Source organism: Pantherophis guttatus, chromosome 18, assembly GCF_059756535.1.
Source record: "Pantherophis guttatus breed Tessera chromosome 18, ASM5975653v1, whole genome shotgun sequence".
Lineage (NCBI taxonomy): Eukaryota > Metazoa > Chordata > Lepidosauria > Squamata > Colubridae > Pantherophis > Pantherophis guttatus.
Genome location: NC_142080.1, coordinates 15,049,762 through 15,066,564, shown reverse-complemented (window position 1 = coordinate 15,066,564; position 16,803 = coordinate 15,049,762). Strand labels below are relative to the sequence as shown.

At 48.8% G+C, this 16,803-nt stretch overlaps 1 protein-coding gene across 4 annotated transcripts; it reads left to right on the top strand.

Moving 5' to 3' along the window:
• Positions 1-62: 62 nt before the first annotated feature.
• NIT1 (nitrilase 1) lies at positions 63-14,490 on the top strand. Of its 4 annotated transcripts, none has more exons than XM_034426308.3 (7): positions 63-177; positions 832-921; positions 1,762-2,013; positions 2,985-3,088; positions 10,544-10,677; positions 12,311-12,436; positions 13,914-14,490. In XM_034426308.3, coding segments are annotated over exons 1-7 (987 nt in total). In that variant the 5' UTR covers positions 63-175; the 3' UTR covers positions 14,193-14,490. The 4 variants fall into 4 exon arrangements, with proteins under 4 accessions (XP_034282199.2, XP_087737287.1, XP_034282200.2 ...); XM_087881161.1 differs by having other exon boundaries at positions 80-164; XM_034426309.3 differs by having other exon boundaries at positions 100-634.
• Positions 14,491-16,803: the final 2,313 nt, after the last annotated feature.

The following is a 16,803-nucleotide window of genomic DNA, read 5'->3' as shown; positions in this document are numbered from 1 at the left end:
AACGGCGAAAGGACGAACGTTATTCAAATCAGGCAAGCGGAAGCGGAAATGGGGCGGGCTGTTGAGCGTCGGTGCCGCCATCTTTGTTAGGGGCTCAGTGGACTTCCGGGATGCAGCTGCCTGCCGCTGGCGTGGAAGCTCCTCGGGGCGCGCGTGGGCCGGAGGCAGGAGCGGAATGTGGGGCGCTGCAGCTGCAGGGCTGGGAGGGAGGGAGGCTGGCTGGGAGGTTGGAGGCACGAGCCCCACCCCCCAATTAGCCCATTTTCATGGGGGGCGGGGTCTGGGTATGGGGTGTCAGTAACCCGGTTGCAGCAAGTTGTGCAAATGCAAATGCAAATGCAAGGCTTTTCAGGCTTGGCCCCTTTAAGAGCGGTGGACTTCAACTCCCAGGATTCCCCAGCCAGCAAAGAATTCTGGGAGTTGAAGTCCACCCGTCTTAAAACATTGGCTGAGGAATTCTGGGAGTTGGGAGTCCACCCATCTTCAAGTGGCCAAGCTTGAAAAAACACAGTATTAGTTCTTCAGCTGGGTTCAAAGAGTCGTATGAAGCTGCCAATGAATCACAGTGTAGGAAAAGAGTTAATCGATGTGGCAGGGCAGGGACTGGTGGAGAAGAGGTGACAATAAAATACAGGTAGATGGTTTATCTCTACGTGACTGTTGATGGCTGATTTGTCCAAGTACCAAAGAGATCAAGCAAGCTCAGAGATCACCAAGGACTTCACTGTTCACCTCTGAGCTACAAATATTCTCTTCTATTAAAACCATGAACCTCCTCCATGGTTTGGAAGCTTAGAAACAAAAGACTTTTCATCCTTTTGACTATTCCAGGTTGAGAGGGCTTGTCCAGAAGACCTTGCAAATCCTGTGTGGTGCTGGGAAACAGTTTAGAAGGATCCAGAGCCAGGGACCTGGCCACAGGTAACTCGCCTCAGGGCCGCTTTTGCACCACACCCTCAGAGCAATAAGACAGGGTAGGAAAATGGAAAAAGTTGATGTGAAGCTCCAGCATTCTGAACTGCGAGTTACAGTTCAGCCATATCTGAAGGATAACTTGCCTTCAGAAGTTGTGGGAGCTTCATCACCGGAAACTTTCAAGAAGAGACTGGACTGCCATCTGTCAGAAATGGTGTAAGGTTGGACTAGATGACCTACAAGGTCCCTTCCAACTCTGTTAATCTATTAAAAACACTGATTTCTGGTGCTTTTTACAACTTGGTATGTGGCCTTCCCTTGTTTATTTTCATTGCAACTCTGTAGGTATCCTGGCCCAGAATTGGGTTCTGTTTACTCCTAGAATTTTGCACCATGTTAATCCATGGTTTGCACAACTGAGTCCATTTTTGGGGATTTGCATAACAGAGAGATCAACCATCCATCCAGTATATTGAGTACACAAGACACATTAGGCTAAAATATGGTGCGCTAGTTTGCGATTCGGCATTTGCTGTGGATGCAATCTTCTGTCTATTGATTGCTATTCAACACTCTGGGCGTTAAGAATGCCGATTAATAATTTTAAAATAGGAGGTCTGCCATTTTATATCTAGTTGAAATGTAGGGATTTTCAAAAAACTCAGTTGTTACCTTCCACTTTCAGGTTAATGCAGGGATAGAAAACAAACGTTTTCTTCCCCAGCAACCCAAAAATCTAAACCTAAACCGAGAAGTTAAACGCTAAGTAAATTTTCTGTCTCATCTCGGGGGTTGATGATTTCTGCATAGATTTCCTCTGATCCTTTCTCCATATTTTCTCTCCAGTTTCCCAGCCATGTCAACAGGTGCCAGAGGCTCAAAGCCTCTCATTGCTGTCTGCCAGGTGACTTCGACGCCGGATCGAGAACACAACTGGACGACTTGTTCACAGCTGGTCCGAGAGGCAACTCGGAGGGATGCTTGCGTTGTCTTCCTCCCGGAAGCCTTTGACTTCATTGGCAGCTGCATGGAAGAGACCCTCAGCTTGGCGGAGCCCTTGGAGGGGGATTATCTTCAGCGCTATGTCAGCCTGGCCAGGTGGGACGTGCAGGGTGCCAGAATGGCTTCTCAACGAATTTGGATCCTTATGGGGGCCTATCAACATACAACTAAGATGAATAATAAAAATGGCCACAGAACAAATCAGTTTGGTCTAGGGTTAAGGCACCAGGCTAGAAACCAGGAGGTTGTGAGTTCAAGTCCTGCCTTAGCCATGAAAGACAGCTGGGTGACTTTGGGCCAATCGCCAGGAGATGGTGAGTTCTAGTCCTGCTTTAGGCATGAAACCTGATTGGGTGAAAAACCTGGTTTAGGCCATTCACTTTCTCTCAGCTAAACCCACTCACTGGGTTGTTATTGTAAGGAAAATAGAAGAAGGAAGGTCTGTTAGGTGTGTTTGCCATCTAGAGTTATTTATAAAAATCATAAAGGCAAGATAAAACATCTTTAAAAAATGCGTTCATCTCTTAAGATGATGTTTCTGAACTTTAGCAACTTTAAAACATGCAGACTTCAGCTCCCAGAATTCCCCAGCCCCAGTATGATTGGCTGGGGAATTCTGGGAGTTGGTCCACACCTCTTAAAGTTTCTGAGAAACCCTAGCCTAAGATTCTTTCAGAAATAATAATAATAATAATAATAATAATAATAATAATAATAATAATAATAATAATAATAATAATAATAATTTTATTTCTATACCGCCCTTCTCCCGAAGGACTCAGGGCGGTGTACAGCCAATTTAAAAACACAAGACAAAACAATCATTAAAAATTAAAATAATTAAATAGATTTGGCCCGGTTTAAAACCCCGAAAATTTAAAATACCCCAATTTAAAATTATTATGTTGATAGCCCGGCCTGGCGGAACAAATAAAATAAAAGATCTTCGTTCTTGTAGTAGATGCAGAGAATGGCTCCATCTTCTGTAGGTGCCACCAAATGGGGAGGAGGAGAACCTCAGCCAGGCCCACCCAGGTGGAAACAAATCTTTGCTTCTCTCCGGACAGGGAGTGTGCAGTGTGGCTGTCCCTTGGAGGTTTCCACGAGAGGGGCAAAGACTGGGAAAGCACGCAACGGATCTACAACTGCCACCTTCTTGTGGATCCCAAAGGTAACGAAACGTCCTTAAATTAGGTGCCTTAAATTTTTGCGCCCTTCCTCCAATATTCCTGCACCAAGAGAGTACAGTCACACAGGTGCTGAGTCAGATTGGACTAAAACATATGAAGAACGGTTGCAGGAACTGGGCATGGCTGGTCTAGTGAAGAGAAGAACCAGGGGAGACAGGAGAGCATCTTCCAATATTTGAGAGGCTGCCACAGAGAGGAGGAAGGGGGTCAAGCTATTCTCCAAGGCACCTGAAGGCCAGACAAGGAATAATGGATGTAAACTGAAGGAGAGATTCAACCTAGAAATAAGGAGAAATTTTCTGACAGTGAGATCAACCAACCCATGGAACAGAAGTTGCCTTCAGAAGTTGTGGGAGCTTCATCCCTGGAAGCTTTCAAGAAGAGACTGGGCTGCCATCTGTCAGAAATGGTATAGGGTCTCCTGCTTGGGCGGGGGGTTGGACTAGATGACCTACAAGGTCCCTTCCAACTCTGTTAATCTGTGTCTGTATCTGGATTGTCCATGTTTCCTTAAAAAATTCTACTTTGCAGTGGTGATAGTTGGAAACATTCAACTTCACACATCAAATTAAGATATAAAGCCTGTTGATGAAGTACAGTGGCTGTGTTTACACAACTTCTTAAGTCAACACAAAGCACCCAGGATGGCTTGAGTTTACACTGTTATGTTCAACCAACAGGTGGTTGGTTTTTTTGTGGGACAAAGACATTGTAATCTGTAAACACTGGTTTAGGACTCAGGGCGAGGAAAAGCAGCTGTTTAAAGCTGTATGCCATACAGAAAAGCCTTTGGATAAATCTAAGGTTAAATTAAACTTGGAATCTTAGGTACATTGCTGAAATTACATGGTGAAAGAAAGGCTGTGTAGAGGTAAGAAAGAAACCGTACCAGAAAAGGCAAGAGTTTGTGAAATATATTTCTGAAAAAGAGAAGATTTGTAGGTCGGGGTAGAACTGTGGAGTTCTTGGTGGTCTCTGAGCATGGTGGTTTTGTTTTTTTGTGGTCTCTGAGCGTGGTTGTTTTTTCCCAGACGTTTCATGGCCCAGTTGGGTAACATCATCAGTGCTAGAAGAAAACAACCAAGCTCACAGAGCACCAAGGACTCCACGAATATAGAAAGCCATGTATTAACAGAATAAGAGAATTGGAAGGGACCATGGAAGTCTTCTATTCCAACCCCCTGCTCAAGCAGGAGACCGTATACCATTTCAGACAAGTGGCTGTCCAATCTCTTCTTCAAAACCTCCAGTGATGGAGCACCCACGATTTCTGAAGGCAACTTCTGTTCCAGTGGTTAATTGTTCTCACTGTTAGGAAGTTTCTCCTTAATTCCAGGTTGCTTCTCTCTTTGATGAGTTTCCATCCATTGCTTCTTGTTCTGGCTTCTGGTGCTTTGGAGAATAATTTGACTCCCTCTTCCCTATGACAGCCCCACAAATATTGGAAGATGCTATCTCATCATCCTTAGTAGTTCTGTTAAGAAAATTAAATAAACTGAGGTGTCACCCTTTATTCTCATAATATCAGATCTTGGGTCATCCAAATGACTGGCAAGATATTCTTTTAATTTATTCTAACAATTTTTTTTCCTGAAGTATGGAAAATTATTTTATGGAAAGATCCCAATAAATTATTACCGGTATGAGCTTCATCCCAGGTTGGAAAATGGAGGTCTTAAATTATAGGCAGGCAGGAAAAAATATATCCTGAAAATAAAAAATTGGACATTGGTAATTACTTTCTGAAAGCATAATGTCAGAGGATGTGATACAGGGAGCCCTGGACTCATGACCACAATTGAGCCCAAAATGTTCATTGCTAAGAGTCACTTACCGTATTTTTCAGAGTATAAGACGCTCCGGACTATAAAATGCACCTACCGTATTTTCCGGCGTATAAGACGACTTTTTAACCTAGGAAAATCATCTCAAAAGTCGGGGGTCGTCTTATACGCCGGGTACCCGAATCTGAGTTGCTGGCGCTGACCGTTGACACTTTGGGAGCGTCGGCAACATTGAGTTCCAACCTACAAGAGGTGCCAGGCAGTGCAGAGCCCACGAGAAAGGAATGCGTCCCCACTCTACCCCGGAATTCGGGTCACCTTCCTTCCTTTCCCAGCAGTCCACGGTGAAAGTGGCGCCGCGGTCGACCTGGGCCAGCGCCTTGCACACCTGGCTCTGCGTCTCCATTATGAGAAGCCCCATGCGACTTCGCATGTCTCCGCCCCAGTCGCGCAGCTCTCGCAATCCGCTCACCGGAGGAGCCATGAAGTGCCGCACCGCCTTGCCAGATCTTCCTTGTCCTCCTTTCCCCACAGCTTTTCCCGTTGTAATTGCTGCTGCTGCTACCGCCGAGGCTGCTCCTTCATCTCCGCCCACCGCACCAGACCCAGCCCGGCCAGCACCGCCGTGGCTCCCGCAGTCCAAGCGGATCGGCGCCTGGGCTCGCAGGCGAAGGGTGGGAGTGCGCAGCGATCGACGCCGATCGCTGACACCCACCATCGCCCCAACGGGAAGAACCGCCCAGCAGCGATTCCAAGGAATCGAACATCCTGGAGCAGCGCAGGCCGGCCCGGAGGCTTAAACCCCGGGAGCCCAGGTGCCAAACCCCGCACAGCAGAAAAGACATGATAGCCGGTGCCCAGTTCCTTCTGCAGCCATCTGAATCAGCGCCCGGGCTTGCAGGCGAAGGGTGGGAGTGCGCAGCGCACTTTCCTGGCTTGGCGCCGATCCGGACGGCTGCAGAAGGAACTGGGCACCGGCTGTCATGTCTTTTCTGCTGTGCGGGGTTCAGCACCTGGGCTTTAAGCCTCTGGGCCAGCCCGTGCTGCTCCAGGATGTTCGCTTCGGGCTCCTTGGAATCGCTGCTGGGCGGTTCTTCCCGTTGGGGCGATGGTGGGTGGCTGCGAGCCTGGAAGAGGTGGTGAAATGCAGAGCAATACCTCGTGGGGAAGGAGTCCGCCGTGGCTCCCGCAGTCCACTCACCATCGCCCCAACGGGATGAACCGCCCGGCAGTGATTCCAAGGAGCCCGAAGCGAACATCCTGGAGCAGCGCAGGCCGGCCCGGAGGCTTAAACCCCGGGAGCCCAGGTGCCAAACCCCGCACAGCAGAAAAGACATGACAGCCGGTGCCCAGTTCCTTCTGCAGCCATCCGGATCAGCGCCCGGGCTCGCAGGCGAAGGGTGGGAGTGCGCAGCGCACTTTCCTGGCTTGGCGCTGATCCGGACGGCTGCAGAAGTAACTGGGCACCGGCTGTCATGTCTTTTCTGCTGTGCAGGGTTCGGCACCTGGGCTTTAAGCCTCTGGGCCAGCCCGTGCTGCTCCAGGATGTTCGCTTCGGGCTCCTTGGAATTGCTACCGGGCGGTTCATCCCGTTGGGGCGATGGTGAGTGGACTGCGGGAGCCACGGCGGACTCCTTCCCCACGAGGTATTGCTCTGCATTTCACCACCTCTTCCAGGCTCGCAGCCACCCACCATCGCCCCAACGGGAAGAACCGCCCAGCAGCGATTCCAAGGAGCCCGAAGCGAACATCCTGGAGCAGCACGGGCTGGCCCAGAGGCTTAAAGCCCAGGTGCCGAACCCCGCACAGCAGAAAAGACATGACAGCCGGTGCCCAGTTCCTTCTGCAGCCGTCCGGATCGGCGCCAAGCCAGGAAAGTGCGCTGCGCACTCCCACCCTTCGCCTGCGAGCCCGGGCGCTGATTCAGATGGCTGCAGAAGGAACTGGGCACCGGCTGTCATGTCTTTTCTGCTGTGCGGGGTTTGGCACCTGGGCTCCCGGGGTTTAAGCCTCCGGGCCGGCCTGCGCTGCTCCAGGATGTTCGATTCCTTGGAATCGCTGCTGGGCGGTTCTTCCCGTTGGGGCGATGGTGGGTGTCAGCGATCGGCGTCGATCGCTGCGCACTCCCACCCTTCGCCTGCGAGCCCAGGCGCCGATCCGCTTGGACTGCGGGAGCCACGGCGGTGCTGGCCGGGCTGGGTCTGGTGCGGTGGGCGGAGATGAAGGAGCAGCCTCGGCGGTAGCAGCAGCAGCAATTACAACGGGAAAAGCTGTGGGGAAAGGAGGACAAGGAAGATCTGGCAAGGCGGTGCGGCACTTCATGGCTCCTCCGGTGAGCGGATTGCGAGAGCTGCGCGACTGGGCGGAGACATGTGAAGTCGCATGGGGCTTCTCATAATGGAGACGCAGAGCCAGGTGTGCAAGGCGCTGGCCCAGGTCGACCGCGGCGCCACTTTCACCGTGGACCTCCTTGGAATCGCCTTGGAATGCTGGAACCAGCTGGTTGCTGAGCGGAGCTTTCCCCAGGCATCTAGGGGGATATTACCGACGCTCTGACTTCCCCAGACCGGTGGGGCTCGCCATCAGTGGGGATCAGCTGGGGAAGTCGGAGCGTGGGTAATATCCCCCTAGATGCCTGGGAGAAGCTCCGCTCAGCAACCAGCTGGTTCCAGCATTCAGCAGCATGCAGCCTTGACTAGATCGGCACAGCTTCCTGTCAATGTTGTCGGCGCTTCCGTAGCGTCATCAGTCAGTGCCAGCAATTCAGATTCATGAAGCTGTGCGGATCTCGACAAGGCTGCATGGGTGAAGGAAAAAAACCTGGTACAAAATAGCCCTCTTGCCACTACACATAGCGTAGCCCATTACCTTTCTCTACAGTACAGCAACAATACATACAGTACAGCAACAGTACATACAGTATAGTATACAAATATAACAGTCAAGACCCCATCATGGCTCCACCAGCAAGAAGAAAGAAATATGAAGCCAGTTTTAAACTTAAAGTTGTAAACTTTGCCATGGAACATAATAACTGTGCTGCTGCAAGACAATATGGAGTAACAGAAAAGATGGTTCGGGACTGGAAAGCAAATGTAAAAGCATTAAAGAGTATGCCAAGGGGTAAGTGTGCATTAAGAAGAGGCACCCCACATTGGCCAGAACTCGAAAAACATGTAGCAGACATGGTGAATGAGCATCGCCAAAACGGTTATGTAGTTACACGAAATAAAATACGTTTGTTTGCACTTCAGTGGGCCAAATCTAACCCAGATCACAGCAACAGATTTAAGGCCACTGTATCCTGGTGTACTAGATTCTTGGAAAGGCATAATTTGGTTCTGAGGCAAAAGACAAAAATTGCACAAAAATTACCTGCAGATCTTGATGCCAAAGTAAATAGTTTCCATCGATATGTAATAAAACAGCGCAAGAAACATGGCTATGCGTTAAGTAGTATCGGAAATATGGATGAAACTCCAATGAATTTTGATATGATTGGAAATAAAACTGTCCATCCAAAAGGTGAAAAAACAATTTTAATTAAAACAACAGGACATGAGAAGTCCAGTTTTACAGTGGTACTAGCATGCACAGCTGATGGCTCCAAACTGAGACCAATGATTATTTTTAAAAGAAAAACAATGCCGAAACTAAAGTTCCCTGTTGGTTGTTTTGTACATGTGAATGAAAAAGGCTGGATGGATGAAGAAGGGGTAAAGCTATGGCTTGATAATATATGGAGCAGGCGACCAGGTGGACTTATTCAAAAACGTAGTCTACTGGTGTGGGATATGTTCAGGGCTCATTTAACTCCCAGCACCAAGCAAAGGCTTGCAAGAATAAACACAGATGCGGCAGTTATTCCTGCAGGATTGACATCGTTGGTACAGCCACTGGATGTGTGCCTAAACAAGCCATTTAAAGATCGCATTCGAGAACAGTGGAATGAGTGGATGGTTAGCGGTGAAAAGTCATTCACAAAAGGAGGAAACATGCGTGCTCCACAGTTGGATGTTTTGTGCAAGTTTGTCATAAAAGCCTGGAATGATATTGATGCAGAAACAGTAATCAAGTCTTTCAAGAAGTGTGGCATATCAAATTCATTAGATGGTATGGAGGACGACTACTTGTGGCAAGATGAAGAGGAAGCCGAAGCTGAGACCACACCATCTGATACGGAATTAGATCCATATGATGACTGCCTTACAAATGTATCACAAGATGTCCTTGATGTACTTATGATATCAGATGACGAACAGGAGGATTTTGAAGGCTTTTAAAGGGAAACTGTCACGCCAGCAAAACCTGTAAAAATAGCTTGCAGTTATGATGGGCGTTACTGACTCGCCAGGGACTTGCCCGGCACTGGCTCTCTATTGTTTGTTATCTTCCTCCTATCATCATCAGTTCCAGTTTGGTTGACAGCTTAGAAAACAAACAGCATGGCAGCTCCCATGGGTTTATTGTCTTATCCTTCCTTTCAGCTTTAGAGTGAATTAGGAAAAGTTTAATCCAATTGCACTGTTTTATGTTGACATGTTTGATGACAAACAGCCTTATGTTTATAAGTGACAGTTTTCCTGCTAAGTACCTGCGTGTCATAAGCATTTGAATTAAAATTACCATATTGAAATCAAATCTGATGTTTTTTAATTTTTATTTGGTGTGCGTTGGAAGAGGGGTAGTCTTATACGGCGAGTATAGCCCAAACCCTATATTTTAACAGGAAAAGTAGGGGGTCGTCTTATACGCCCAGTCGTCTTATACGCCGGAAAATACGGTACCTTTTTTGGGGAGGAAAACAAGAAAAAAAAAATCTGCCTCTGCCTCCCAGCAATTTGCCTCCTTGCAGGAAACAGCAAACAGGCTGCTTTAGTTTCATTTTCAGCACAGCCTGATTAGCACAAGAAAAAAAAAATCTGCCTCCCGGCAATTTGCCTCCTTGCAGCAAACAGTGGAGGCCCGCGCGGCAATAGGCAATGGCAATCCCTGCAGCCTGAAACAGCTGAGGGTCGGGAGGCCCATCCAACCGACAATCAGCTGCTTGTGCTAATCAGGCTATGCTGAAACTGAAACAGGCTGTTTGCTGTTTGCTGCAAGGAGGTAAATTGCTGGGAGGCAGAGGCCAAAGGGTGGGGGCCGGTGGGTGGGTGGGGCTACATTCAGTATATAAGACGCACCCAAATTTTCACCCTCTTTTAGGGGGGGAGTGCATCTCATACTATGAAAAATATGGTAAATGAGTTTTGCCCCCATTTTACAACCTTCTTTGCCACAGTTAAGTGAATCATGCAGTTGTTACATCATTAACCCGGTTGTTAAGTGAATCTGGCTTCCCCATTGACTTTGCTTGTCAGACGGTTGCAAAAGGGGATCATATGACTCCGGGACATTGCAACCGTCATAAATAAGAGCCAGTGGCCAAACATTTGAATTTTGATCACCTGACCAGCGTGTAGTCGTAAGTGGGAAAAACGTTTTTTTAGTAGTTTATTGTTTGAAGGGTCATTAAACAAGCCGAGGATCACCTCTTAGCTGGCATGAATATTACATACATGAGGTTGTAATTTCGTAGATTTTATTCCCAGTCTCTTTATCTGCTCCTAATCCACCGGATCCTTCCTTTCTCCTTGGCGAGGCTGGTCTCAGGGTATGTTGTGGCTACTTATCGGAAGATCCACCTGTTTGATGTGGAGCTGGAAGGGAGGGTCTCTCTGAAAGAAAGCGCCTTCACCAACCCCGGCTCAGAGATAGTGCCACCTGTGCCCACCCCGGCTGGAAAGGTACGGGGTTCGAAACGGGGCTCTGCGGCCTCGCCTGGGGGGGGGGCTGAGGAGCACCTAGCCCTCCTTTCACCTTTACAATGAATTTCCATGTACAGGTAAGTCCTCATGATCGCAAGTGAGCCCAAATTTTCCATCACTAAATCAATCACTCATTAAGTGAGTTTTGCCTCATTTTACGACCTTTCTTGCCATAGCTTTTAAGTGAATCACTGAAGTTCTTAAATTAGTAACACCGCTGTTAAGTGAATCAGGCTTTCCCCCTTGACTTTGCTCGTCGGAAAGATCGCCAAAGGGGATCACAGTGACCCTCCCGGGACACTGCGTCTGTCATAAATACGAGTCAGTTGCCAGAATTTCAATCACGTGACTATGGGAATGCTGCAACGGCAGGGGTAAAATCCAGCAGGTTCTGACAGGTTCTGGAGAACCAGTTGTGGAAATTTTGAGCAGTTTGGAGAACTGGCAAATACCATATCTGGCTGGCCCCTGAGTGGGGTGGGAATGGAGATTTTGCAGAATCCTTCCCCTGCCACTCCCATCAAGCCACACCGTGCCCACCAAGCCATGCCCACAGAACCGGTAGTAAAAAAGTTTGAATTTCACCACTCTGCAACAGTTGTAAATTTCAACACAGTCACTTTTTGTTAGTAATTTCAAACGGTCACTAAATGAACCATTGTAAATTGAGGACCACCTGTAATTTCCTTGTATGGGGGTTAATCATCCTTGACTATTTCTAAATTTTTAACTTTTAAATCCTCTTATATATTTTAATGTTTGATGGCACGCCATCCAGATTTCCTCTCTCAGGGAGATGGGCAGTTCCAAAATGTGAACAATAAATAAAAATAAAAAAACACGGAACAAAATTCAGACCCTGGGCAACTAATTAGTAAGGCCACACCTAGAATACTGCATCCACACTATGAAAAAGATGAAGAGACTCTAGAAAGAGTGCAGAGAAGAGCAACCAGGATGATGAGGGGACTGGAGGTTAAAACATACAATGAAGAACAGTTGCAGGAAGTGGGCATGGCTAGTCTAATGAGGAGAAGGACCAGGGAAGACATGAGAGCATCTTCCAGTATTTGAGGGGCTGCCCCAGAGAGGAGGAAGGTGGTCAAGCTATTTTCCAAGACACCAAGGCCAGACAAGGAAGAATGGATGGAACAAGGAGAGATTGAACCTGGAAATGAGGAATTTTCTGACAGAGAGAACAATCAACCCATGGAACAGAAGTTGCCTTCAGAAGTTGTGGGAGCTTCATCCCTGGAAGCTTTCAAGAAGGAACTGGACTGCCATCTGTCAGAAATGGTGTAGGGTCTCCTGCTTGGGCAGGGGATTGGACTAGATGACCTACAAGGTCTCTTCCTCTATTAATCTGTATCTAACATGTTATTTACAGCGCTTGGAGCATCCTGTGATTTCCTTGAGGCTTTCTGACATGCAGAGTCAATGGGGGAAGATGGATTTGCTTAACGACCATGGGGAAAAAGGTCGTAAAATCAGGCCTGATTCACTTAGGGATGGGGGTTCCAATCCTAATTGTGGTCGTAAGTCGAGGACTAGCTGTGCTACTTAACATCTCCTCAGTTCTGGACATTTCTCACCGGTTCTGCCCCCTTTGCAGGTGGGGCTGGCCATCTGCTACGATCTCCGTTTCCCAGAAATGTCCCTGGCTCTGGCCCAGGCGGGGGCCGAGATCCTCACCTACCCATCAGCCTTCACTGTGACAACCGGCGCTGCCCACTGGGAGGTAAGTCCCTCGGCCTTTGCTATAGGGGGCCCTCCACTTAACAACAATTCGCTTAGTGGCCGTTCGAAGTTACAACAGCACTTTAAAAAGTGACTTACGACCACTGCAGCCTCCCCAGGATCACATGATCAAAACTCAAGACGCTTGGCAAGTGACCCATGTTTATGGCAGTCGCAATGTCCCGGGGTCATGTGATCCTTTTTTGCAACTTTCCGACAAGTAATGCCAATAGGGGACGCCTTAATGATTGTGTTACTAACTTAACAACTATAGTTTGCTTAATAACTGTGGCAAGAAAGGTTGTAAAATGGGACATTCACTTAATGAATGTTTCACTTAGTGACAGAAATTTGGGACTCAATTGTGGTAGTATGTCAAGGACTGCTTGTATTACATTCACAGCTTCCTTCTCTCCCTCTCTTCCTTCTTATATCAGTGGAACAGCTTGCCACCAGAAATTGTGAGCACTCTATCGCTGGATATTTTTAAGAAGAATCTAGACCAGTGAGGGTTAACCTTTTTGCCGTCACGTGCCAAAAGCAGGGGGGACACTCAATGTCCCCGTGCCCCGTCCCCCCATGCATGCACATGCGACCCCCTGCGCCCCCCCCCCTGCTTTTGGCACACACTGGCCCGGTAGGCCCGTTTTTCACCCTCCCCAGGCCCCAGAGGCTTTCTTGGAGTTTGGGGAGGGCAAAAACAGCCTTCCCCACCCACCCAGAGGCCTTCTGGAGGCCAGAAACAGCTCGTTTCCCGACTTCTGGTGGGTCCGGAAGGCACAAAAATCAACTGGGCACGCTGGAGCTGAGCTAGGGCAACGCTTGCGTGCCCACAGATATGGCTCCGGGTGCCACAGGTTTGCCATCACAGATCCAAACAGTCACTTATCTGAAATGTATAGATTCTCCTGCTTGTACTAGAAGACCTTGTATTGAGGTACTAATACCACTCTAAAGCCTTAGTAAGGCCCCATCTAGAATCCTGCATCCAGCTTTGGTCACCACACTATAAAAAAGAGTGTAGAAAAGGGCAACCAGGATGATGAGGGGACTGGAGGCTTAAACAGACAAACGGTTGCAGGAACTGGGCATGGCTAGTCCAGTGAAGAGAAGGACCAGGGGAGACATGATGGAAGAGAGGAGGAAGGGGGGTCAAGCTATTCTCCAAAGCACCTGAAGGCCAGACAAGGAATAATGGATGGAAACTGAACAAGAAGAGATTCAACCTGGAAATAAGGAGAAATTTCTTGACAGTGAGAACAATCAACCCATGGAACAGAAGCTGCCTTTGGAAGTTGTGGGAGCTCCATCACCGGAAGCTTTCAAGAAGAGGCCGGACTGTCAGAAATGGTGTAGTAGGGTCTCCTGCTTGGGTGGGGATTGGACTAGATGACCTCCAAGGTCCCTTCCAACTCTGTTAATCTAATCTAAAACCTCCATGGTCCCTTCCAGCTGATTCACTCTGTTCTATTTCCCAGGTCCTGCTGCGAGCCCGTGCCGTAGAGACCCAGTGCTATGTGGTGGCCGCGGCCCAGACCGGCCAGCACCACCCACGCCGCACCTCCTTCGGCCACAGCATGGTGGTGGACCCTTGGGGCAGCATCGTGGCCCAGTGCCAGGAGGGGCCCAGCCTCTGCTATGCCGAAATCGACCTGGCCTACCTGCACCACCTCCGCCAGGAGATGCCCATCTTTGCCCACCGCCAGCCCCGCCTCTATGGCCGGGCAGCTGCTGAATGGGGCTTTGCGCCCCCTTGATGGGCTCAGCTGCCCCACGGAGAGGGCTTGGCTGCTGCAGCTGGACTCTGCAGGGGCTCTGGCCCTCCAGTAGCTGCTGTCCAAAGGGGCCAAGAGAAAACGGGAAGGAGAGAAATAGAATGCAGACAACTTCTGAGATGGGGAGGGAGGCATTTCAACACAATTCCCCCTCCTGGGAGCATCCGATGTTTGGTTTTGGCTACTCAGACATTTGGGGTTCAGACTGGCATGGGGTCCAGTCACTCACTTTTCCTCGAGAGGGCCTCCATTCCTGATATAAATTTGTATTTCAGCCACACGCCTTTCCTTTCTTCACTTTAATAATCCAGATTTTCTAAGCAGCTCAAGACTCTTTTATTTCTGTTGGATCAGAGATGTCCAACCTTGGCAACTTTTAAGACTTGTGGACTTCAAGTCCCAGAATTCCCCAGGCAGCACAGTTGAATTCTGGGAGTTGAAGTCCACAGATCTTCAAGTTTCTAAAGTTGGGAGACTGCTGGTTTTGATAAAATAAAAAGGGGTACATCATCTTCAGAAGTTAACATTCTCTCTGCCAGAACAGGATTTTCTATTCAGCTTGTATGTATTTTTACTTTTTAAATTTTATTTTTCACATTTTTGAACCCCCCCATCTCCCTCAAAGAGGGACTCTAGGCAGAGTCACCCCCCAAATAAAGTATGTTCACTTTTTGTGATATGCAGGTGTACATATACATATACAATATATCACAGTACACCCCCTCACATTTTGTAAGTATTTAAGTACATCTTAATGTTCTCTATTTTTTCTTCTATTATCTTTTCATGTGACAACACTGAAGAAATGACACTTGTCTACAATGTAAAGTAGTGGGTATACAGCTTGTATAACAGTGTAAATGTCCTGTCCCCTCAAAATAATGCAAAGGCGGTCATAAAATTGGACGCAACTCAATGGACGCCTTGCTTAGCAATGAAAATCCTGGTCCCAATTGTGGTCGTAAGTCGAGGACTACCTGTACACAGAGGTTAGGACCATAAAGTTATTTCAGGATGTACCAGGGGTCTAATAGCCTATAGCCTAATCTAGGGGTCTCCAAACTTGCCGACTTGAGGACTACAACTCCTAGAATTCTTCACTCTGTAACTTTACGACTTATGGACTACAACTACAAAGGTTGTTGAGAGCGTGGTGGCACGGCAGCTCCCGTTGGCCCTGGAGGATACAGACTACCTCGATCCATACCAGTCGGGTTTCAGGCTGGGATACAGCACAGAGACGGCATTGGTCATGCTGGTGGATGATCTTTGGAGGACTCGGGACGGGATACTCCTCTATTCTGGTCCTCTTGGATCTGTCGGCAGCTTTTGATACCATCGACCATGGTATCTTGCTGCGACGGCTCAAGGGAATGGGAGTGGGAGGCACTGTTCTACGGTGGTTCTCCTCCTATCTCTCGGGCCGTACGCAAGCGGTGTTGGCAGGGGGGCAGTGGTCGGCTATGAGGCCCCTCACTTGTGGGGTGCCCCAGGGGTCGGTCCTCTCGCCTCTCCTGTTCAACATCTATATGAAGCCGCTTGGGAAGATCATCCGTGGTTTTGGGGTGCGGTATCAGTATGCTGATGATACCCAGCTTTTTATATCCACCCCAAACCAGCCCAGTGATGCCCTCGACATGACATCCCGCTGCCTGGAAGCAATACGGAGCTGGATGGGGAGGAACAGGCTCCCCATCCAGGAACTCAACCCTGCCAAGACTGAGTGGCTGTGGGTACTGGCATCTTGGTCCGATCGAGATCTTCCATCATTGACCATCGGGGGTGAGGTGTTACCCCCTGTGGATATGGCTCGCAACTTGGGTGTCGTCCTGGATTCACGGTTGTCTCTGGAAGATCATGTAACGACTGCGGCCAGGGGGGCATTTGCCCAGGTTCGCCTTGTACGCCAGTTGCGCCCTTATTTGGACCAAGATGCCCTACGCACTGTTACTCATGTGCTGGTCACCTCCCATCTTGACTACTGCAACGCGCTCTACCTAGGGCTGCCCTTGAAAACCACTCGACAGCTTCAGCTGGTGCAGAATGCAGCCGCGCGGGTTGTGATGGGAGCGTCCCAACACTCCCATGTTACACCCCTCCTGCGCGACTTGCATTGGTTACCAGTTGCCCTTCGGGTGAGGTTCAAGTGCTGGTTATTACCTATAAAGCCCTGCATGGCCTAGGCCCGGGATATTTGTCGGACCCCCTGCAGCCAGTGACAATTCCCAATCACCCGTTGCGTTTCCAGACAGGGCCTCAGGGTGCTGTCAGCCAGACAGTGTCGGCTGGCGACCCCCAGGGGGAGAGCTTTCTCTGTGGGCGCACCCACCCCCTGGAACCAGCTTCCTTTGGAGCTCCGGATGGCCCCTGACCTTTGCTAGTTCCGCCGTGAGTTGAAGACCTGGTTGTTCCGCAGCCTGGACTGATTGGGGGGGGGTTAATGAATTTTAAATTGTTTAAATTGGGATTTAAATTTTATACTGGCTTTTATGAGGAATTGTGCATTTTACCGTTGTGAGCTGCCCTGAGTCCTCGGAGATAGGGCGGCATATAAATTGCATAAAATAAAATAACTCCCAGAATTCCTCATTCT

What these genes read in the sequence shown, in the direction of transcription:
- NIT1 (XM_034426308.3), top strand. An exon ending in CGCTATGTCAGCCTGGCCAG is followed by an intron (nt 2,014 to 2,984) that starts GTGGGACGTGCA and finishes CTCTCCGGACAG; the next exon opens with GGAGTGTGCAGTGTGGCTGT. An exon ending in TGCCCACCCCGGCTGGAAAG is followed by an intron (nt 10,678 to 12,310) that starts GTACGGGGTTCG and finishes CCCCCTTTGCAG; the next exon opens with GTGGGGCTGGCCATCTGCTA.